This window comes from Onychostoma macrolepis, chromosome 06 (genome assembly GCF_012432095.1).
Source record: "Onychostoma macrolepis isolate SWU-2019 chromosome 06, ASM1243209v1, whole genome shotgun sequence".
In the NCBI taxonomy this organism is placed as follows: Eukaryota; Metazoa; Chordata; class Actinopteri; order Cypriniformes; family Cyprinidae; genus Onychostoma; species Onychostoma macrolepis.
In genome coordinates this window covers 30,070,715-30,095,411 of record NC_081160.1, presented here as the reverse complement: position 1 = coordinate 30,095,411, position 24,697 = coordinate 30,070,715, and the positions used below count along the sequence as shown (strand labels likewise).

The following is a 24,697-nucleotide window of genomic DNA, read 5'->3' as shown; positions in this document are numbered from 1 at the left end:
AATAAAGTATTCAAAATTCTGTTTTTACTCTTCAACATTCTTCTAATATGTTACATCATGTAAAACATGGTAGTAACATAGTTTGCATATATATATATATATATATATATATATATATATATATAAGAAACATTCAGTGCTGCTTGAAAGTTTGTGAACCCTTTAGAATTTTCTATATTTCTGCATAAATGTGACCCAAAACATAATCAGATTTTCATATACGTCCTGAAAGTAGACAAAGAGAACCCAATCAAACAAGTGAGAGAAAAATACTTTCTTTGTCATTTATTTATTGAGAAAAATGATCCAGTGTTACATATCTGTGCGTTACAAAAGTATGTGAATCTCTTGGATTAGCAGTGAATTTAAAGGTGAAATTAGAGTCTATCTGTGCAGAGGTGTTTTCAGTCGGTGCAATGACTATCAAATGTCTGTACGTGACCTGTTTTATTCAAAGAACAGGGATCTATCAAAGTCTGATCATGTTTGTGGAAGTGAATCATGTCACGAACAAAGGAGATTACTGAGGACCTCGGAAAAAGAGTTGATGTTGCTCATCAGGCTAGAAAAGGTTACAAAACCATCTCTAAAGAGTACACAAATCTATGGGGTTAGATCTCTGCCACAATTCTGAGCATGAAAGATCATATTTTGAGCACGCAAAAGTGCATTTTGCACGCGCGCAAACTGAGTTTTGTGGAGAAAATGTTTGTCTCGCAAGAAGAAAGTACTTTGAGCGCATGAAAATCAATTTTGCATTTAAAATAAGTTTTTGGATGTGTGCAGAGCTTCTCTGTTGCGCGTGCAAAGTTTCACTAGCTTGCTCCCCTGATGCCATAATTCCCCTTGCTCAACACAACGCAGCTTACAATATGCCATAATTCCAGCCAATCAGAGACGAGGCTGCTAAATTCTGATTGGCTGCTTTTGACAACCAATCATAACATTCCCTGCATTACGGACAACAATGGAAGAGGAAAAATACAGTGCGAAATTATTATAATGCAAGTTGATATTCTGATCATACTTTTTCCAAGCACAATTTACCAATTCCAAACGACATCAATCTTAATAACTACTATTAATCTTGTATTTAATCATTTATAACTGACATATAATTGTTAATGAAGGCTGGAAGTGAAAAACGCTTTATATTCAGGCGTGCATAATTATTAAGCAGGTTATCTTCTACAAATAAAATCTCAAGATGGACTAAAAATGAACTCCCAAAACTTACTGCCAGATTCTGGAAGATAAATTCTTCAAACAGTGGTAAGAGGATGTGGTTCTGGTCCTTCAAGAGTCACTCTAAACTTATCTGTCTATAAAGCCTATAAAAAAAAACAGTCTTCAAGTATTTTACTACACTTCAGTATGTGATTCTTAAGTAGGGGTCATTTTCTTGACACATTGTACTTCTGGAGACTCCAGGTGGTTGCAATTTTGGAAAATGCTGGCACTGAAGACTAAATGGTTCATGATGGTTTCACACCTAATTCTTCACCTTAATTCTTAATTATTTTGCAGTTAACATGCATCTTTTCTTCTCCACATGTTTTTGACTTACCCTGCTGACCCACTGAGTATTTTGCTGTCCAATGGTCATGTCTTAACTTTGCAATTTCTAGTATTGCATTAGTTTTGAATATTTCTCATGGGCATTTAATAATTTATGACTTTCAGTCTGAGTTAAATCTCTTTTTTGGCTCATTTTATTTGTAAATGAAAACCTGCTTAATAATTCTGCACACCTGAATATAAGGCGTTTTTCACTTCCAGCCTTCATGAAAAATTATATATCAGTTATAAATGACTAAATACAAGATTAATAGTAGTTATTAAGATTGATGTCATTTGGAATTGGTAAATTGTGCTTGGAAAAAGTATGATCAGAATATCAACTTGCACAATAATGCTCGCACTGTATTTTTCCTCTTCCATTGTTGTCTGTAATGCAGGGAATGTTGTGATTGGTTGTCAAAAGCAGCCAATCAGAATTTAGGAGCCTCGTCTCTGATTGGCTGGAATTATGGCATATTGTAAGCTGGGTTGTGTTGAGCAAGCGAGCCATCGGCATTTAGAGAGCAGCACTGAGGGCGGGCATCAGGGGAGCAAGCTAGTGAAACTTTGCACGCGCAAAAGAGAAGTTCTGCACACATCCAAAAACTTACTTTAAATACTAAATTTATTTTCGTGCACTCAAAGTACTTTCTTCATTGCAAGATGAACATTTTCTCCACAAAACTCTGTTTGCGCGCATGCAAAATGCACTTTTGCATGCTCAAAATATGATATGATTAATCCCATACAAATCCACAGTCAGACAGATTGTGTACAAATGGAGGAAATTCAAGACCACTGTTACCTTCCCGAGAAGAGGTCGACCAACAAAGATCACTCCAAAGCAGAACGTGTAATAGTCTGCGAGGTTGCAAAAGTTCCCAGGGTAACATCTAAGCAACTAAAGGCCTTTCTCACATTGGCTAATGTTAATGTTCATGAGCCCACCATCAGGAGAACACTGAGCAACCATGGCGTGCATGACAGAGCTGCAAGAAGAAAGCCACTGTTCTCCAAAAAGAAAATTGCTTGCTAAAGATCATGTGGACAAGCCAGAGGACTATTGGAGAGAGGCTTAATGGATGGATGAATCCAAAATAGAACTTATCGGTTTAAATGAGAAGCTGTTATGAACACACTGCATTCCAGCTTCCAGCATGATAACAACCCCAAGCACACGAGTCATTCTAGCAAAGAATGGTTAAAGAAGAATTTTTATTTAAGTTAATGTTTTGGAGCGGCTGAGTCAAAGTCCAGACCTTAATCCAATTAAAATGTTGTGGAAGGACCTAAGCAAGCAGCTCATCGGAGGAAACCCACCAACATCACAGAGTTTAAGTGCTTCTGCACTAAGGAATGGGCTAAAACTCCTACATGTTATTGTGCAGGACTGATCAGCATTTACAAGAAACTTTACCTTCAGTTACTGCAGCAAAAGGGGGTCACACCAGATACTGAAAGCAAAGATTCACATACTTTTGCAACGCACAGATATGTAACACTGGATCATTTTTCTCAATAAATAAATGACAAAGAAAATATTTTTCTCTCACTTGTTTGATTGGGTTCTCTTTGTCTACTTTCAGGATTTATATGAAAATCTGATTATGTTTTGGGTCACATTTATGCAGAAATATAGAAAATTCTAAAAACTTCACAAACTTTCAAGCAGCACTGTACATATATATATTGTGGGCATAGTATCATGGTACTATTCTGTTTTTTTTGTTGTTGTTTTTTTGGACATGAACCATGCTATTCTTGGACATACCATATAAATATTTACTTGATTTTAAGTAGATACCACGATATGTCAAAACCACTATATAGCCGTAATACCACGGTACTTTTGGGTACTTTTGCTATTGCTTTCTCATTATTCTGCCAGTGACTAATTTTGTTTTCTTGAAATACTTCATTAGGATAAGAAAAAAAATCCCTGATTACTCATTCCTTGACGTTTTTACTAATATTTATCATGTCACTGAGGCAGCAGACACAATAATACCCTAGTATGTGCTTGCTCCTGTGCTTGCTAACGGGTCGTGTTGTCAGTTGTTTAGCACCTGCCTTTTAAATAAGCGTTCACTGCCTTCATTCATGACTCTTGTACTTCGTACGCGACGCCAATCAGAAGAGGCGCCTCCGCGGCAAGAAAACGCGACGCGACACAGAGAACGCGTCATCCAGTGGACCAATCAAAGCGCTTGCGGCGTAGCGCTCGCGTGCAGTCAGTGTTGTTAAAAAGGAAGCGATGTAACGTTAGACGAACATGAATGCCTTTACAAAAAGCGACAGAAGAGCTGCAGAGGCAACAGGACGAGCAAAATGAGGCGTGGCGCTTCAGTTCCGCAGATCTGAGAAAAATGATTGACGTAAGGATCTGGCGTAAAAAGGAGGCGGGTCCAGAAATGATGTCAATCATGTAATGTTGATGTAGATACTCGCGGTCTCATCACACGCGACGCGGCTGCTCCAGGTGAACGCGAAGTGCTGAGGACAACGCAAGCAAGGTAAAGCGGTCTGCCCGGGGTATTTACAACTTATTGTTTTTTTTTTTTTGTATTACAAAACAATTTGTTTATGCTACAGTTGTCTTGTTATTAGTACTGAGAGAGCAATCTGATGATATCACTATCTGGATATCGCAGATTTCATGTCAAGTTTTGATATTGCATGTTACATGTTTGAATAGACAAAGAATACTAATACGTAATGCAAAATACTATTAATTGTTATTCTTGAAAGTACCTTGTAGTACCATGGTGCATAATGTTTCAGTACTATGTTATATACAAAGTATATCGGATATCACTGTACCATGGTTCCACTACAGCACATTTAGCAAGAAATGTGTATAAGAAGGTATTTTATGTACTTTCATATATACCATACAATATTGATAATACCATGGTATTTACATAGAACTTAAAATAATACCAGAGTGTTACCATGTGGTATGTCCAAAACTATACTACCATGGTATCTTGTCCACAAAAACATGGTAATGCCATCGTACTTGTAGTTACTTTTAGTAATTTTAGCTCTATTGTTGTGTTAATCACTGACGTTTTTCTTTTCTGTGGCTGTTGAGGTTGTTTTTGTAGTGTCTTTAATAATATTTTGTTTCTCCCTGTTTAAATGTTGCTAGGGCTGTGTTTACATCCTCAGGACACCACAAGCGTGCTCGTTACGCTCTGTAGTTCACGACCGCCAGCTACATTTTTCTGTAGGTCTGAAAATATGTGAAGAATGTGGGCTGTTGTAATTGCCCACCATATGGAAAAAGAACTTAAAGACCACTAAAAAAAAACACACTGAATAGCTTGTTTGCCATTTCCTGCTATTCAAGACCTTTATTTTGATTTAATTTCATATTTTATTTATAACATGATAAACCACGTGACGAAGCCATAATGTTTGGTACTTTTTGATAAAATGTTGCAATACTATGGCAGCCTATATTTAGATACTTATTTTGTTGATGCTACCTGGTACAAAAAGTACCTCATTACCCCAAAAGTAGACATGGGAAAAACCCTGTTTTTTTTTTGTAATCTACCATAATGGGAATGAAGTACCTTACATTGACTTTTAAATACCATTGCATATGAAAATGCTAGTCAAACAGTGCAATAATATTGCCGCATGTATAGCTTATTCTGTCTACTTATTAGCAGCCACTGAGACGTAGTTTATGGCATAAAGCGGTTAGTTATATATGCATGAGAGGAACATGGAAAGTTATGTTTTATGTGAATAGATGCCATTGAACAGGCTCCTAAAAGATCTTTCTCTGCCAGCAGGGGTTAAATAAGCTGTCATTGATGAAATTCATGTGTATATACATTCACGGCCAGTAAATTACATATCATACGAACACGCAGCAGTAAGACCGAAGAGTCTGCAGTGAATTCTAGTGAATACTTGTGCCACTTTTAGACAATAGAAATTACTCTTACGTTTTCTTTGGTTTTATAGCCTCATGATATATATATAGAGAGAGGCTTCATTTCTGTGGAATATTCTCACACCCCAGGTTGTTACTGTTAAAATTATGACTAATGCTGTGTCATTGTAGGAATGAGATGATGTGACCGTTGAAGATGAGAAGTTAATTATGAGAAAGAGATTTTTGGTCAAATATAAGAAATATATGAGAGTGATGAGGATGTAACACAAGTTGAGGTGATTGTGTTGTGTTAAATCACTGGGATTTGTGCTGAGTTAAACTGAGTTAGTAAGTAGTTCTGTGTTTTCATTTTAGATTCATTCATATGCAAAACGTTTTGAGTAAAATATGTATGCATAATTGAGAATAAACTATAATTAACCTACATGCAGTCGTTGTGCTGGTTTCATGTCTTTCGTATCACTCCTCACTCCCTTTCCTCTCGCATGATAACATTATCTAAGCTCAAATCAATATTTCTTATTTATTTGGTAAGAAGCCATGTTATAAGTGCATTATTGCAAAATAAAGACCTCTCTACTATATATTTTGATTTAAGGCATATTGTTGGCTTTTACACTGATGTAAAGCTCTTTCTTTTCCACATTCATCTTGTTCAGGTTGTGTGTGTCCATGCATGCTTGAGAAGGTTTGGGATCAGGATGGATGTGGAGGAGACCGGAGCAGGTCAGATGGAGACAGCGACCCCAGAAGAGGAGGCACCAGCTCCCAAACGTGGAAGAGGACGACCCCGCAAACCACAACAGGTCAGAGAGGTACAATGATGGAGATAGATAGATAGAGTTCTTTTGGAAAAATGAAATAAATTGAATAAAACCAAGTGAACTGTATCCCTCAGGAGCCTGTTGAAGCTTCTGCTCCCAGGAGGCCGAGAGGAAGGCCAAGAGGCAGTAAAAATAAAGGCCAGCGGGTAACAGCCAAAGTAAGAGAACTTACTGGAGAGCACTTAAACTTGAGCTGAATGATGCTTGTTCAGATACATAACACTCTCTCATTCCTTCATCTGTTTTTGGATGCAGGTAGAGCCACCTAGAGAACGGAGACCACGAGGTAGACCAAGAAAATGGGTAAGAATCGCACATCCTTTCCTTTAAACTCTGCAGCATAGCATATCAGCATGAGCAGCTGATGAATTCAAATATAGCAGAATTTACATGGAATAAAAATACATTTTAAATGTATTAAAACATATATGACCTGAAAACGGTTTCTGCAGCTTAGCTTTCGTAAATGGTCTAGTAGAGTATGTCGTAATTGTTCATTACTCTTTCAAAAGAGTAAACAAATACTTTTTTCTATTTTATATCCCTTTTAAATATGGAACCAAAATTACCTGATTTGCTTGATTGGATATTCCTGGTTTTACTGTTAAATGCATATTTTGCCCCCCAAAAAAAAAAATCTTGTTAAATATCCTGTTTTGCTGTTTTTGTGTTGAGAGTACTGGGCCTTAGCAATTTTCAAAGGTAAAAATGTCTTATTTTTCCCCTCACATTCTTTGTCTCTTTAATTCATAGCCTCAGAAGACCGTTCATCAAGAAGAACAGCAGGTAAAAAAAAAAAAACATGTAACATTTAATAAGTCCATATAATTTCCAGTATACACTTTTATCATTTCCACAGTCAAATGTAAATAAAATATATAGTCCCTCTGATATTTCAAACATTTGGATCAGTGAGATTTTTCTTTTAAAAAAGAAATGCTCACAAACGCTGCAATTATTTCATCAAAATCCAGTAAAAACAGTAATATTGTGAAATATCATTATGATGTAAAACAACTGTTTTCTATTGTAATATATTTAAAAATGTAATTTATTCCTGTGATGTAAAGCTGAATTTTCAGCATCATTACTTCATTACTTCAGTGTCACATGATCCTTCAGAAATCATTCTAATATGCTGATTTGCTGTTATTATCAACCAGTTGTGATGCTTCATATTTTTGTGGAAACTGTGATTAAAAAAAAAATTCAGGACTCTTGAATAGAAAGTTAAAAAAAAACAGCATTTATTTGAAAGAGAAATCTTTTGTAACATTATAAATGTCACATTTGATCAACTTAATGCATCCCTGCTGAATAAAAGCAGCACTTTTTAAAATAAATATTAAGCACTTACAATTACAAGGCTCGTTTTCTGAGAATACAGCAGTTTTCAAAGAAATGTTTTCCACTAATTAAAAGTGGCAAAAGCTCGATTAGTCGAGTCGATTATTTTCATTATCGATCATGTGGATTAGTTGTTTGCAGCCCTGCAACCCATAATGAACAAAATGAATAGTCCTGCTTGAGAAACGTCTCATTCCGTTATACACTAAACCTGATAAACATGTCAATCAGTGACTGTCAAGAGTTGCAGCCCTTTCTGAAGTGAAACCGGCAATGTATTCAGAAACCGTGTAAAACTCCCTGTTACTCATACAGTTCTCAGGTTAGCACAGAGATAAATGACTCAAGTGTGTTGAAGGGAAACCTGGTACAGCTCCCTAGATTTCTTGGTTTCCTGTCCCAACTGTCATGATTCTCAGGTCATGCACGCACATCTACATGCACACACATTCCTCATGTGTTCTCTTTCCTCTCCTCCCAGCCTCATCCTGCGGTTCAAGGGGTGGAGTCAGAGGAGCCGCCCATTCAGACTCCGCCTGCTGCGTTACCATCGCAGGAGAGTGACTAAGACTACCTCAGTGATGACTTTGTTACTACGTTGGGGTAATTCTCCATCTCAACTGTAAAAAGTGAAAATGTGCCATTGCTCAAATCACACTCAAATTTTCAGGAAAGATCAGACTACATTTTTCAAAAGTCACCCTTAAGTCTGTTTACTACCATCACAAGACTTCATGATGAACACCGTTCTTCCAGTTACACTGCCATTTAAAAACTGGAAATAATATCTTCTCTTTTTGTTTATTATTTGGATATGGTTCACTCGAAAATGGAAATTTGCTGAAAATGCACTTACTCTCAGGCCATCCGAGATGTAGTTTCTTCATCAGAACAGATTTGGAGAAATTTAGAATTGCATCACTTGCTCACCAGTGGATCCTCCGCGGTGAATGGGTGCCGTCAGAATGAGAGTCCAAACAGCTGATAAAAACACGACTCTATCAATTAACATCTTGTGAAGTAAAAAAATCTCTGTTTGTAAGAAACAAATCCATCATTAAGATGTTTTTAACTTCAGATGTTGCTTCTGGCTCAAATAAGAGTCAATAATTCATAATAATTCACATTTTCAGCAAATTTTCGTTTTTGGGTGAACTATTCCTTTAGTCGACTAGAAATCAAATTTGAACTTAAAACACATTTTATTGTGCACAATTTGGCATCCAGAAACTGTGGTATGCCTTATTCTTATATAAACAGGACTCCAAAATAACAACAACAAAACATGAACTTGATTTGCTTAAGACATTTAATTAATGTTCAAGGATTTAAAAAATCCAAAGATAATAAAATGTAGAAACTGTAATCATCACCGTATATGGATGATGCTTGGGTTATATAAATTAATTTAATCTTCTCAGGATTCTGGAAACATTGTATTGGCAACGCTTGATATTTACTCCTCAATCAAATGTTGCAACTTTTTAAATGACTGATCTTATGTGATGTTCTTTTTATTCTTTTATTTTAATGTTTACAGTGAAAAGAATAGATTCAAATGCATCTGTTTACACCAAAGAATAATGACCCGATCAAAGATGTAAAACAACAGTCATTATGATTCACATGATGATGGTGAAATTCAGAAACCTCAGTGATTTTGTTTGCGCATTCTAGACAATGGAATATTTGCCATTTGTTTTTAAATGCATATATTGTCAATGGCCATTCTCTGGAACAAGGTAACTTTTTTGGCACTGTATTTTCATAAATAGCATTTTTTAAATCATCATCTAATTTGTACTGCTATGAATTATGTTATTGCGCTGATATGGGAACGATGACTGATGTTTAAAGCATCTCCTATGTGTCAGCATACAGTAGATGCACGTAAAAACAGGTATAATGGTTCTTTACAAAATTTTGATCAAGAACCTTTTTCTGATCAGGAAGTTTTTAATGTGAAGTTCATTGTTCAAATGCATCATGGTATATGTCATCAGTTTAGTCATTTACTTGTTAAAACATTTGACAATGTGCCTCATAAATACAGGCTCAGGTAACTTACCTCTTTTTTATATTCTTCAAAGGCCAGTAATGCTGTTTATGCAGCGGTGTGTCAATGAATAAAGTTCCTTTTTGAGACATGTTTACATCATCCATCAGTTATTGTCTTTATTGCATTAACAAGAATGATTCCCTAGTTTTCAATAACACCTGCACATCATAGTGTAAATATCTATTTTTATTATGCCCTTCATTGTCATAAAAGTTAAAAACATCTTTAAAATGATCCACCACTGGTTTGTGGTGCACATAGAATTATTACATTTTGTTTATTTCATCTACACCCATGCACACACACAAAAAAAAAATCACTTTTTTCATTGTAAATCTTGCGTAATCAGTCAACATTCATCATTTATGCAGATTCACAGGCTGTGACAGAACGTTTGTGTTTCAGTGAACCGAAACAGTTCATTTCACATGGAAGATCTTTATAATACTGCATCTGAAATGGCTGACTGATGTCACCTCTGACACTTCATCACAATTTAAATTAAACAAATGTTACTTTAAAGCTAAAAATTCTGTTCTCAGGGAAAGTTCATGTAATTCCTTTCAGTAAACTTGTCAGTTTACAGAACACCTTTAGCTGTGAATAAATAATGAACCAAACTAATAAAGAATTCTAACAAAAAAAGGGGTTAAAGTTGCATTTGGAGTCCCTTCTTAAAAATAAACATTATTTTATCAGTCATTCTGATAAACAAGAAACACAATGAGCCTCATTCAATGTTTCTAAAATTATTGTTTTGTAAATTGTCACATTATGCACATTTTACGAATCATTCGTTCTGCTCATGTTGCATGAATGAGGCTTTTTTTTATGGCTAGAGATGACAATAAAGTCCATGTTGCATGAGTGTTTATAACAGTTGGACAGATCCAGTTGACTTCTGTAGTAGTGCAGAACTTTTTTTTTTTTGCAGATTTTTAATCACGCGTCCTTAAACTGTATAATGCAATATTTGTCACTGTAAAAATGTTTTCATCATTGTTTATTTGTTGCAATAATTTCTGTCACCACTTGCACTCAGAGATTCTGAGTTTATGTTCTTTGTCATCATTTCAAAGTGGTCAAAATTTTTTTACTGATCTTAAAGGAATCTGGATACACTGCAGTGAATGGGTGCCATGAGAATGAGAGTCCAAACAGCTGATAAAAACATCACAATAATCCACAAGTAAGTTAAAATACAAGTCGTCTATCCATAATATTGCTTTCTGCAGTGAAAACGTTGTCTGGTCTGAATCAGGAGAGAAATATGCACAGATCAAGCACCGTTTACCAGCCAAAATAGTTCTAAACAAATATATGGGTGGATTTTGATGAGAGAGGACTTTTATCAGTCATATGTTTGGACTCTCATTCAGTGAGCAAGTGATAGATTGCTAAATTTGTCCACATCTGTTCCCATGAAGAAACATCTTGGATGGCTTGGGGGTGAGTAAATTTACAGCAAATTTTCATTTTGGAGTGAACTATTCCTTTAACACTGCAGGTTGTAACTTTGGCTTAAGGAATTATTAACTACAATGGCAGCAGTTCCCAGTACCCAATGTTATACATTTTATTTTTTACAGTGTACTATATCATACCAAATATTCCTGAATCCCAGTGTCCAGTTGTCCAGAATTCTGTGTCCCTTTTTTCCTGTGCAGCATGAGTGTCATCATGCATTAATGGCATCAGCCACGTCAGTGAAAACAAGTCGACTGGGTTTTTGAGTTGTTCCCTGACTTGTGGTCAGTGTCTGTGGCATGAAAGAGAGAGTTAAAGTAAACACTACAGGATATTGACTGTAGAACATTATAGAATGTAATTAATAAAAATGCAAATCTAGTCCTACAATGTAATATCGCACAAATATGAATTAGAAAAATAAAATGAATTCTGTTATGTTGACGGTATGAGAATGAGAATAATGAGGCTCTTGGTGCCAGAACACAAATGGAGGAGAGTTTAAATGTGGATTCAGTAACAGTTGTATTTTGATGATTAGTGATATTAAATGGATGTGTGGTAACTGACACATTTACAGTGATGAATACTTTACCACAAATAACAAACCACATGGCCTGGTGTCAGAACTTAAGAGAAATAAGAATGGTAGAAATGTAAATTAGGAAAAATCATTCAAAAACGTATGAGTGAAATGTTTTTCAGAGACTCACCTTAGTTTTATAATAATTCAATTTTATATAAATAAACTAAATTAACTTTTTTTTTTAATTTATATTATATATATATGTGACCCTGGACCACAAAACCAGTCTTAAGTCGCTGGGGTATATTTGTAGCAATAGCCAAAAATACATTATATGGGTCAAAATTATCCATTTTTCTTTTATGCCAAAAATCATTAGGATATTAAGTAAAGATCATGTTCCATGAAGACATTTTGTAAATTTCTTACCGTAAATATATCAAAACTTAATTTTTGATTAGTAATATGCATTGCTAAGAACTTCATTTGGACAACTTTAAAGGCGATTTTCTCAATATTTAGATTTTTTTTGCACCCTCAGATTCCAGATTATCAAATAGTTGTATCTCGGCCAAATATTGTCCGATCCTAACAAACCATACATCAATGGAAAGCTTATTTATTCAGCTTTCAGATGATGTATAAATCTCAATTGACACTTAAGACTGGTTTTGTGGTCCAAGGTCACATAAATTGAGATTTATACATCATCTGAAAGCTGAATAAATAAGCTTTCCATTGATGTATGGTTTGTTAAATATATAATATATATATATACACATACACGTATACACACACACACATATATATACACACAGTCATGGCTGAAAATATCGGCACCCTTGCAATTCTGTCAGAAAATGCAACCCTTCTCTCAGAAAATTGTTGCAGTTGCAAATGTTTTGGTACTCACGTTTATTAAATTTTTTTTGTTTGCATTGGAACAACACAAAAAAAAAAAACAGAAGAAAAGTCAAATCTGATACAGATATAAAAAATATGCACTTTTTAAAATTATTGGCACCCTTAACTTTGGTAGCACCCCCTTTGGAAAACATTACTGAAATCAATCACTTCCTGCAACCATGAATGAGTTTCTTACACCTCTCTGCTGGAATTCTGGACCTCTCTTCTTTTGCAAACTGCTCCAGGTCACTCAGATTTGAAGGATGCCTTCTCCCAGCTGCTGTTTTGAGATCTCTCCACAGGTGTTCTATGGGATTCAGATCTGGACTCAGAACTCTCCAGCGCTTTGTTTGTAACCATTTCTGAGTGTTGTTTTTTTTTTTTTTTTATATATTTTTATTTCAACATTATGACAACATAAAACAGTACAAAAAGACAAGAAATGAAAAAGACAGTTCTATACACATTTTTTATGATGTTATACATCTATTTCTAGACCAGTGGTAACGAGCAATATGATAATACAGACAGTAAAAGGGTCAAACCTTTAAGCTATTACCTTGGACATTTGTTAAACATTTAAGAAATGGTTCCCAGATGGCCTCAAAGCCAGCAATGTTACCAGAAAGGTTGTGTCGGAGTCTCTCTTAATGCAAAGTGGCAGTAAGTTCAGTCAACCAAGATTTAAAAAGTGGTTTTGATACCTTTTTCCATTGACAAAGGATGATTTTTTTTAGCTACTACCATTCCATATTGGACAGCTTTTTTAATTTGATGGCCTAAGCCATGAAGAGAGTTAGACCAGCCAAAGACAGCAATTGCTGGGTCAGGGGAGAGGTCACAGGAATAAGCCACTGAGTAGAATCTGAAAATTTCACTCCAAAACTCATAAAGTTTCGGGCATGACCAAAAAAAGATGTCCCAGAGAGCCCTCTGCAGATTCACATTTGGTACATTTAGAAGAGATGGACGGGTAAATTGAAGTAATGAAGCCTATGTACTACTTTATATTGAATTAGTTGGTACCTTGAGTTAATAAAACATGTATTTATGGCCTTGATATACTCAAGCCAGTCCTCGTCGGTTATCTGAATGTCTAAATCCTTTTCCCAGAAATCTTTCAGATATAAGGTAGATATGCTGAGCTGACTGGTAAAGACACCCATAAAGCGGGAAATCAAATTAAAGGCATTAGAGGAGGCAGAAAGCAATTTATATACTTCATTTTCATCTATAAGCAGTTCAAATTGTGAGATTGACGTGCGAACATAATTTCTCAGCTGAAGGCATCTAAAGAAATGCGTTGGTGAAAGATCAAATTTCTTCTTCAGCTGATAAAATGTAGCAAATTTACCATCCACATACAAGTCTCTCATGGTGACCATTCCTTTGAGTGATGGCTTAAAGGCATGATTGCAAGCAGTAGGGGACAGTGTGGTAGATGACAACGCAAATGCTTTCCGTACCTGATACCATATTTTGAGAGAGCTACTAATCGCAATGTTTGTGTTGGCCACTTTTTTGAGTGGTACAGGTGCCGCAAAAAGCAAAGAAGATAGAGAGTAGTTTGTAACACTCTGTTCAATGGTGAGCCATTCTGAGTGCTTTTTGAAGTGTGTTTCGGGTCATTGTCCTGCTAGAAGACCCATGACCTCTGGTGGAGACGCAGCTTTCTGACACTGGCCACTACGTTGCGCCCCAAAATTCTTTGTTAATCATCAGATTTCATGACACCGTTCACACAGTCGAGGCATCCAGTGCCAGAAGCAGCAAAGCAACCCCAAAACATCTTTGAACCTCCGCCATGTTTGACTGTAGGGACATTTCTTTTTCTGTAGACAGTGCCATGATGTCCTTTACCAAAAAGCTCTACTTTTGTCTCATCTGTCCACAGTACGTTCTCCCAGAAGGATTGTGGTTTTGTCACATAAGTTTTGGCAAACTCCAGTCTTGCTTTTTTTATGCCTTTGTGTCAGCAGTGGTGTCCTCCTGGGTCGTCCCTTTTCATTCAGATGCGACGGATAGAGCGAGCTGACGCTGTTGAACCCTGTGTCTGCAGATCAGCTTGAATTTGTTTGTTAGTTAATCGGGGTTCTTTATCCACCGTTCGAACAATCCTTCGTTGTAATTTTTCATTAATTTTGCTCTTCCGTCCACATCCAGGGAGGTTAGCTACAGTGCCATGGGCTGTACACCTCTTGATGATATTGCGCACAGTAGACACATAAACATTAAGATCTCTGGAGATGGACTTGTAGCCTTGAGATTGTCCATGTTTTTCCACAATTTTGTCTCTCAAATCCACAGACAACTCTTTACACTTCTTTCTTTTCTCCATGCTCAGTGTGACACACAACACAAAGGTTGAGTCAACTTTTCTCCATTTTAACTGGTTGCAAGTGTGATTACTATATTGTCCACACCTGTTACTTGCCACAGGTGTGTCTAAATACAAATTACAGGAGCATCACATGCTTGAAAAGCAATTATTTCTTACAATTTTGACAAGGTGCCAATAATTTTGTCCAGTCCATTTTTGAGTTCTGTGTGAAATTTGATCAAATTTGACTTTTCTTCTCTGTTTTTTTGTGTTGTTGCAGTGCAAACAAAAACAATAAGCACGTGAATACCAAAACATTTGCAATTGGAACAATTTTCTGAGAGAAGTGTCGTATTTTCTGACAGAATTGCAAGGGTGCCGATATTTTTGGCCATGACTGTATGTGTGTGTGTGATTCATGTTTATTGCATGTATAATTTGTATCACATTCAACAGTATCTATCTATCTATCTATCTATCTATCCATCTATCTATCTATCTATCTATCTATCGATCTGTCATTCTATCAATCGTTCTATCTGTCTGTGTGGTGTTGATCTCTTACTTTGGAGTTTGGTCCTGCTGGGCTTCCGTCGCGTCCGTGGTCCAAGAGTTCCTGCTCTAGATCATCCTGTTCTTCAGCTGGATCAAAGTTATACATGGGCATCAGCTGGTGTCTCAGTTTCTCCAGCCTGTAGAGAAAAACCATCACAGCTTCATTAAGGACACTCTTCTTTGTGGGAAACATCAGAGGGTTCCAATTAGAACCAAAAGGGGATTTTCAGTTTTGCTTTAAATATCTGTAGTGGAGTGATAATTGAATGCACAATTTCTTACCTTTTCTTTTTCCTGATGTACAGAAGCTGGTGAGGAGAAGAAAATGCAGAAATGATATGTAAGATTCAGAATTATAATCCAAATTTCAAATATCAATTAAACTGACTTTTTAAATATAAATGTTCAAGAAGTCTAACGTGTCTAAAGTAAACAAATATATTAGCAAGAAAAATCAATGACAATCAAGTGTGAAGGATTACAGTGAAGAGGGAAATATAAGTAGTATTCTAGTCAAATAAATGTGTTATCATCTATTCTCATATAACCCAAAATATGTATGTATGAATTTCAGTAAATTACACGACTCAATAATTTTGTCAGAAAAGAGAAAGAGTCAATTTAAATATGTGTATGTGCTTAAAGTAAACTTTTAGATGAACTAAAGTTTCAAAAGTTTAGGATCAATAAGATTTTATTAGTCTCTTATGCTCACCAGTCATTATTTATTTGATCGAAAATACAGTAAAAACATTAATATTGTGAAATATTATTACAGTTTAAAATAACTCTTTTCATATTTGAGTATATTTTAAAATGAAATTTATTCCTGGGATGTAAAGCTGAGTTTTCAGCATCATTACTCCAATCTTCAGTGTCACATGATCATTAAGAAATAATTTGAATATGCTGATTGATGCTTAAGAAAGATTTGTGATTATCAGGCACGTGCAGAAGGGGGGGGCTTTGGGGGCTCGAGTCCCTGCCCTTCTTCAAAATTATTCAAAAGTGCCCCTCTCGGACAAATAGCAATGATATTGTGGTCAATAAAACAAAATGCATTTGAATTCTAATTAACATGACAATTTGTACAAAACAGTAACTAATCGCTCAGGTCGGAAAATTCCTGTTTATTTTTTACATATCTGTCAATCTGAGCGTTGCTATGTGATGCGTGCGTTTTGCTCGACTGACTGATATTCCAGTCTGTTCAGAAACCGAGGCTCTCGAGCCATATATGGTTCTTTCAGTGAGTGCCTATGGGTCGACGGATGGAAAAAATAAACCAAACAATAGGCTTTTTTAAACATTTTTCATCAATAATCAAAGCTAGTGTGTTGAGCTTATGTAGAGCGATCTGGATCTGTGGTTTGTCTCATTTTATAAATCAAATTACATCGCTGAGAAAATAGATGACTACAAAAGCACTGCACAAAACCGTCCAGTGCCAAAAGTCGCAATAATGGTAATCAGTAGGCTATTCAGTTCACTTATATTTATGTATGATATACACCGTTTACTATTCGATGAAACTATCATAGTTATTTAAGCCTAAGTGTCACCTACAGGCCTATAATGTGAAGTGTAAAATATTGCAATTTTTGATATTTATGCAATATTATGAATGTGTCTTATGCTCATCAAACCTGCATTTATTTGATCAAAAATACAGAAAAAAACTGTAGCCTAATATTGTGAAATATAATTACAATTTAATCAAATTTTTTTAGATATATTATATATACTTTTATACTATTTTAATAAAATATCATTTATTTCTGTGATTCAAATCTGAATTTTCAGCATCTTTACTCCATTCTTCAATGCATGGTCCTTCAGAAATCATTCTAATATGCTGATTTATTATCAATGTTGGAAACAGTTGTGCTGCTTTATTTTTATTTATATATTTATTGGAACCTGTGATACTTTTCTGGGGTTCACTGATAAATAAAAAGTTAAAAAGAACAGCATTTATTCAAAATAGAGATGTTTTCTAACAATATCAATCTTTACTATCACTGTTTCTATCAATTTAACAAGTCCTTGATGAATAAAAACTAACTGCTTTAAAAAAAAAAAAAAAACCTCAAGCTTCTGAACGGTAATGTATATTGTTACAAAAGTTATATATTTTAAATAAATGCTGTTCTTATTTATCTTTTTATTCACCAAAGAATCATGAAAAAAGTATCACAGGTTTCCAACATTGCTAATAAATCAGCATTGCATAAAATGCATTAAGTAAATAAAGTAAATTAATAAAGTATATAAAAATTTTGATCGAATAAATGCAGGCTTGATGACTATAAGTGACCTCTTGCAAAAATATAAAATAGTAATGTAAAATAGTAGAGCCCCTGCCCCTGAGGAACTCTCTGCACGTCCCTGTTAAGAAGTTAATGTTGTCATTATCATCGAGTTCGCTCACCACAACAACAGCCAGCCCAATGACTGTAATGATTCCAAACGGCACGAGCACCATCCCCATCCCGGCGCCCTCCACCGACGCCACGGGCAGCTGTGTGGAGTTCAGGCCGGTCTCGTTCGCGGACGTCGTGACGGAGCGGAAGGTGGTCCTGAACGTCACGTTCTCCGGCTCAGTTCTGGGCTCTGCTGAACTTGTGAGAACAGGAATGAAGGTGGCGAGGGGGAATGTAGGGGCCGGGAACGGGGTCAGGGTTTGGGTGGAGGTGAACATATCGGGTTTGGTGGTGGTCAGAGACATGGTTCTTGCAGGACGCCGGCGCGGAGGCGAGCCGAGTGCGCTTTGAAGGCAACCCTACAGGGATTCAGTCCTCCAGCAGGCCTCGGCCATGATGCTCAGGGTGATCCTGAACTCCTGCGAGAATCCTGTGAAAGAACATTTGATGTTAGATTGATAGATACAATTTGGCTTTGTTTTTAAATATAGTGAGCTAACATCCTGACTACTAACCTATAGGCAGCTAGTGGGTCTATGGAAAAGTATAGAAAAACAGGGAATACAACGGAATTGTAAAAAGGATAATAAAAGTAAATATTATGACACTTTATACATGCATTTCATTTTTATATTTCATATTGTTTTTATATTTTATTTTCAACAATATTTCATTCTTTCTGAAGACTGAAAATAATGGGAATAATCACTTTATTTTATTCTGTTGACAGCCATAGATTTCTTTCTTTTCAGGTTTGTGTATCTAAATATATTTTACTGGTGGGTAGAAAAAAGAAACAGTGTAACCTAGAAACATAAATGTTTTCCAGATCATATTACATACTATAATATATTTGTTTTTCACAGTACATATTGGGTCTTCATACTTGAAAATATATCGATTTTTTTAATGTCTCTTCTGCTAACCAAGGGTGCATTTGTGAGATCAAAAACAAAATAAACAACAGTAATATTGTGAAATATTACTACAATTTAAAAGTTATTTTCTAATCTTGTGAATTTTCAGCATCGTTACTCCAGTCTTCAGTGTCACATGACCCTTCAGAAATCATTCTAATATGCTGATTTGCTGCTCAAGAAACATTTATCATCAATGTTAAAGTTGTGCTGCTTCATATTTTTGTGGAAACTGTGAAGGATTCTTTGAGAAAGTTCAAGAGAAACACTACTGTCACTTCTGATCAATTTAATGCGTCCTTGCTGACTAAAAGTATTCATTTCTTTAAAAAAAAAAAAAAAATCTTACTGAACAAAGATGGGATTTGGTCAAAATGAGGTCTTTCAAAAGACACATAAGTGTTACTCCTAAAAGAAAATGCTAAACCCAAGTTTTCAATCTCTATACGGACATCTGAGATTATTAAAACTTTAGTCACTGTATTTGAAAGCACCCTATCGATTAGAAACTCACAATGGGAAAAAGGGAATTTTAGACATACATGTTTGGAAAGCAGCGGCTCTATCAGTGAGAAAATCTGTGTGTGATTGCTTGATCTTGACTGATAGTGTGGGTTTGTGGCGTGAGTGTGTGTGTGAGTACACGAGTACAAACCCTGTGGACGACATATGGATGTGTGAGCTTTTAAGATACTGTTGGCAAACCGCAAGCTTCCTTCCACATTACAACCGTTAGGATCCGCGTGTATGTGCGTTTGTGGATGTGGGGGCAGGAGGCAGGAACGAGGTTCGACGCTTAAAATAGAGAATAGGAGAATCTGCTGTTGAGATCTCGGTGGATATGAATGAGAATGTAGAAATCTCCTAAACCGCAGCCTGTCTCCATTCACAAAGAGCTGCTTGTGCAGTTAAAGGGCCGTCAAAAAACGACAATTCAGTTATCATTTACTCACCTTCATATCAAATCTGTATGACTTTCTTCAAGTCATGGAATGGAATTCTTTTGAAGCCACATGATAACTTTGATATTTGCTGAACATTTGACTTGAAACTACATTTTTGGTGTGTTCCTCACACAAAAGCTATTGTTTAAATTCTGAAGACTGTTCTGTAGAATATTGTGCACGAGTCAGACTACTTTTATGATACATTTATGGTGCTTTTCATCCAATCTTTTGTTGTATGGACAAAAGCAGTGTGAGTATTATTTATTATAATACATCTCCTTTTGTGTTCCACAGAAGAAAGTAAGTCATATGGGTTTAGAATGACATACAGTTCAGTAAATGAGTGTAAAAATTCCTCCATCCAGAAGTGACAATTTTGAATATTTAGCTTGATCAACACAAATATACAAGACTTTTAAAACAAAAATAAACGGCAGGGATCGCCCTTTTTAATATTAAATTTAACATGTACAATTAAACAATTTGTGTCACTTTGTCCATAGAGCAAATTTTATTCCGCAAATACAACACCATTCAAAATTTTGGGCTCAGTAAGATTTTTTGGATTTTTTTATGAAAGAAATTAATACTTTCATTTAACAATGATGCATCAAACTGATCAAAAAGTGACAGTAAAGACAGTTCTTGTGAATTTGTATTTTTCAAAAAATCCAGCACAGCTGATATTGATAATAATCAGAAATGTTTCTTGAGCAGCAAATCAGCATATTAGAATGATTTCTGAAGGATCATGCGACACTGAAGACTGGAGTAATGATGCTGAAAATCACAGCTTTGTATCACAGGAATAAATTACATTTTAAAACATATTCAGATAGAAAACATTTAAATGCAGCCTTGGTGAGCATAAGAGACATCTTTCAAAACATTAATAAAATCTTGTGGATCTCAAACTTTTGAACGGTACTGTATGTATGGAAGTGTGCATGTCTGAACGTGAATGATATAAGTGTAATATTTCACCCCAATACCATTTTAATAACAACCTAAACACATTTTGTTCTCATATTTTGTGTCATGCAAAAACACCTCCCTAATGTAATGTAAAACTAAATGAAACTTTACACTTTAAATTGAAAAATATGAATGGTATTTGTTGTACTGTCTTTAATTTAGCTGATTTCATACAAAAAAAAAAAAAAAATGAATAATGAAAAATTGGGATGACCAAACTGTCACAATGAAAAAGATCTTAAAGGAATAATTCACCCAGAATATCTTCTTTAGTGTTCTGCAGAAGAAGGGAAATCATACAGGTTTTTGGCAAGTAAATGATGACAGACTTGTCCTAATATGTTTTACATAATATCTTTTTTTATTGTTTTTCATTTGAATTGAAATTTAAATTGGACATATTTACATGAGATTCACGCATAGTTCTCCTGAAAGTGTCTGTGTGTACGTTTTTGTTGCCGTTAGGTAGTTTTCTCCCTCCCTGCAGCAGCAGCCGGGCAGCAGTGGGTGTCGTGGCAGGATGTGGGTAAAGGGTGGCACAGAGAGAGAATGAGAGACAGCACCAGTCTGATACTGTATCTAGGAAGGCAAGTACCCAGAAACACGGCTCGTGTTGAAAGAGATGCGTTTCGTAAGAGATGCACACAGATGTGCTCTTGCTTTCCCTCGCTGTTTCTCTCTCTCATTCTCTCTCTCACTTTCTAACAACAGGCCACCTGCGACTGACAAGCTGACTCCGTTTTCTCGTATACTCACACACTTGCATATTTTAGATGATCAGGAAAAATGAATGTTGTTTGCTAAGTCAAACTTAGTACAAGTGATTTGAACAAACCCTGCACCTCTTCACTCTTGGACTCTTATCATTTTATTTCTAAAGTATTTAGAATTAGCTTTTATTTTAGACTTAATATATATATATATTCCTATATAGCTTTCATTTTTATTTCAGTTTTAGTAATTTTAGGACTTAAACTTAATTATTAAACTTATTTAATTTGATCTAATATTCTTATTTTATTTCATATTCTTTTTTTAATAAATAGCTTTATTTATAGCTTAATGCACTGAGCACAAACAGTAATTTCAGCTCGTCTCTCAGTATGTATAAACAAGCAAAAACCGCCTTTCCACTAATGCATCTACAAAACCAAAGTGTTTAAAAGCAGAAATATGCAGCTTCTGTTTTCTTTAAAGCACTTTGAATAATTCTTCCGTGCACTTGAGTTGTTAAAATCTAAATCATCTATTAAGCATCAATTCCTGGATGAAGTTTGCTGTATGTAAAGTAAACGCTACTTTGTTCAGATCCCTTTCTAGTATCCTTGCACACGTTATACAAATTTACCCCTTTTCATTGTCATCAGGGAGTCGTATATATAATTTTGGGGTCTTACATAAGATAAGATCATAAGCAATCCTTATGATTTTATTTTATGTAATGTTTAAGTCTTTTGACTGCATGTACTTTCAAAACGGTATATATTAAATGTATGCTGATGCTCTATAGACTTCCACTGCAAGTGCACTGCAGGTTTGTTTAGAAACAATGAAATAGTCAACAACAGAAATCAAAATTCCTACAGGTCTTTGTCTACCTGTTTACTGATCTTTTTCCCCTGTCAGAGGACATTCAAACACAGGAGACAGAAATATCTGCAGTCGATCCCAGTAATCTGTGTATTTGAGGGTGGTTAATTATCTTCTTACATAATCATTTAGGGTGAACGCTCTGTCTCATTTCACAAACAGTCTGCACGCTTAATGAAGAACATGTTAGTGCCTCAGCCAATCAGAACGCTCTGGGCTCTCTTAAGCCCGCCTCCTCGACCAATCAGAGGCCACCGCAAGACAAAGATAGACATACCAACAAAGACACCAAAATAACATGCCTGCTCCTGTGCCTTATCAGTTATAAATCTGTTTTTCTGCATGAACTGAACTGTATCGAGCATTTAAAAAGTGTAAAATGAGAGTAAATAAGCTGGAGTCTAATAAGAAACTGTTTGGCTCTTGTCAAAGACTGCTGATATGAGAGACACTGACCTGTTCATGAAGAAATGTGGCCACAGCTGATGTCCTTCCAAGGTTTACCAGGCAGACGATGGAAAAAAGGAGAGGGAATTTCTCCTTTCACCCCTCCTCCTTCGTTCCTCAGCTAGAACAGAGCAGCTGAGGGGCTGTGAATTGAAAGGTTTTTCCCCTCTAGGTCCCTGCGTTCACCACATTTCTCTCTCTGTACAAAACTACGTCTCGTTTCTTCCTTCTCAGCTGTTCTCTGGTTTTCTTTCATGGCATTTTATTCAAAGACAAGACTTGAGCTACAAGGATGCTACAAACCCAAGCTATGTGATCCAGGAATGTCCCTCCTTCTTTCCTGAACTGCTATTGGATGGCTGTGGGGCAGCTTTACGCTGTGATTGGCTCGTCTGGCCGTCCGTCAAGCTTAGCAGGGATGAGGAAAGGATTTAATGGTTGGACACACCAGATGCTGTGCCCAGGGAAGAGAGTTCAGGGATTTTAACCCCTTGCTGGTGCATTATGTGAACTGAGGTGAGATGTGTGATGAGTGATGGTTAGGGTCTCAAACGTCTATAGAAAAGCGTTTTTGTAGTTCATTTTAGTTGTTTTATTCAGTATTAATGAATTATTAATTAATGTGTCAGGAACATGTGAGGGTCACTTCTGTTTTCTTTTTAAAGATGTGTGTGTTTAATTGTTTAAATGTATATATTATGTTAATATATAATATATAATATATATATTAACATAAGAATGGCACAACAATCATCCAATTCTTTCTCTCTCAATACAAAATTGTATATATATATATATATATATATATATATATATATATATATATATATATATATATATATATATATATATATATATACATACAATAATATTGCTGTCATGAAAATTTCACAATGCAAAAATCTTAATGGTCCTGGCATAATTTTCTTTATGAAAACTACAACAATTTTCAATTAAGTTTAAATTAAATATGACATGTACGTGGTATATAATGATATATTTATTTAATTAATTTATAAAATGATAATATTATTGAAATAAACAAAATATCTAATGTCAGAAAAAATGATCCCATTGTATTAATAAGCCTAATACTGATAATAACTGTATACATATTGTTATATTTTCTATTTATAATACCTAATCTTTAAATACCTAATTTAAAGAGAATTATTAATGAATATTTTGTAATAATTTGTAAAAGTATTTTTTTTTACAAATTAGTCATTTGTTTGCTTGTTAATTGTAGGCAAACAAAATGAAATGAGGTAATACTGTTATTTATTAAAAATTATTTATTAGTGCTTCTGCTTGTTCTCAAGTCAAGTGCTATTTTGTTAATAAAAAAAACATGCAAAATATTACTGGCAAAGTTTTGAGGGTGTTTCAGTGTAGCCTTTAACTCCTCATCAAACAAGGCTCTGCGTTCTGCATCCTGATTTTTTAGCCTCTTTCATGGTACTGCACCATTAAAACCCTGCAGCCTTCACTTTTAAAGGTGCCTTTACCTGTCAAAACAACATTTTATTATCAATATTAAACATTAATATTACTAAAGTGCCTTTTATCCAACATATGTGTTGATGCTAAGTGCTAGCCGCTGTGTGTGTGACAACAAATCCTTGATTAAAATGAATTGTTAACTAAAATTAATCCAAAAGATGGATGGATTATGAATGGTGTAATTCTAAAAGTGGGCAGAAGACTAAAGCACATCCATTGCCTAATGTTTTGTAACAATTAAAATGCCACTGTCATGTGTTCATTGTAGTAGGCTACACAATCTGCAGATGGCGTCGTCCATATGCTATTAAAAATATCTTTCTGGCCAACGCTGCCTCCTAGCGGTGACAATTCATTAGTGCTGATCCACTCTAATCCTCTTATTTGTCTGTTTATGAAACACAAGCCAAACTGCTCT

The 24,697-nt window shown here is 35.4% G+C and overlaps 2 protein-coding genes across 6 annotated transcripts; one reads left to right on the top strand and one right to left on the bottom strand.

Annotated features, from left to right (window-relative positions):
• Positions 1-3,700: 3,700 nt before the first annotated feature.
• Positions 3,701-9,802, top strand: si:ch211-161c3.6 (high mobility group AT-hook 2b). 4 transcript variants are annotated; one of them, XM_058779904.1, is made up of 6 exons: positions 3,701-4,092; positions 6,133-6,288; positions 6,372-6,455; positions 6,553-6,600; positions 7,051-7,083; positions 8,126-9,802. In XM_058779904.1, exons 2-6 carry the CDS (start codon positions 6,175-6,177, stop codon positions 8,210-8,212), a joined length of 366 nt encoding a protein of 121 aa, XP_058635887.1. In that variant the 5' UTR covers positions 3,701-4,092; positions 6,133-6,174; the 3' UTR covers positions 8,213-9,802. The 4 variants fall into 4 exon arrangements, with proteins under 4 accessions (XP_058635887.1, XP_058635886.1, XP_058635889.1 ...); XM_058779903.1 differs by having other exon boundaries at positions 3,707-4,073; XM_058779906.1 differs by having other exon boundaries at positions 3,718-4,073; positions 6,133-6,279.
• On the bottom strand, positions 8,158-23,299 carry si:ch211-161c3.5 (uncharacterized protein C3orf18 homolog). Of its 2 annotated transcripts, XR_009271805.1 has the most exons (6): positions 22,786-23,299; positions 17,909-18,330; positions 15,760-15,785; positions 15,488-15,614; positions 11,308-11,462; positions 8,158-8,264 (listed from the first exon to the last, which is right to left on the bottom strand). XR_009271805.1 is itself a non-coding variant. In XM_058779902.1 (5 exons), exons 2-5 carry the CDS (start codon positions 18,203-18,205, stop codon positions 11,382-11,384), a joined length of 531 nt encoding a protein of 176 aa, XP_058635885.1. In that variant the 5' UTR covers positions 18,206-18,330; positions 22,786-23,298; the 3' UTR covers positions 9,863-11,381. The 2 variants fall into 2 exon arrangements, 1 of the variants encoding a protein (XP_058635885.1); XM_058779902.1 differs by lacking the exon at positions 8,158-8,264 and having other exon boundaries at positions 9,863-11,462; positions 22,786-23,298.
• Positions 23,300-24,697: the final 1,398 nt, after the last annotated feature.

Coding starts and splice junctions, on each gene's coding strand:
- si:ch211-161c3.6 (XM_058779904.1), top strand. CDS start 6,175: ATGGATGTGGAGGAGACCGGAGCAGGTCAGATGGAGACAGCGACCCCA. Junction 6,456..6,552: donor GCCAGCGGGTAACAGCCAAA/GTAAGAGAACTT, acceptor TTTTGGATGCAG/GTAGAGCCACCTAGAGAACG. Junction 7,084..8,125: donor TTCATCAAGAAGAACAGCAG/GTAAAAAAAAAA, acceptor CTCTCCTCCCAG/CCTCATCCTGCGGTTCAAGG.
- si:ch211-161c3.5 (XM_058779902.1), bottom strand. CDS start 18,205: ATGTCTCTGACCACCACCAAACCCGATATGTTCACCTCCACCCAAACC. Junction 15,786..17,908: donor TTGGGCTGGCTGTTGTTGTG/GTGAGCGAACTC, acceptor TCTCCTCACCAG/CTTCTGTACATCAGGAAAAA. Junction 11,463..15,487: donor CAGCAGGACCAAACTCCAAA/GTAAGAGATCAA, acceptor TTCATGCCACAG/ACACTGACCACAAGTCAGGG.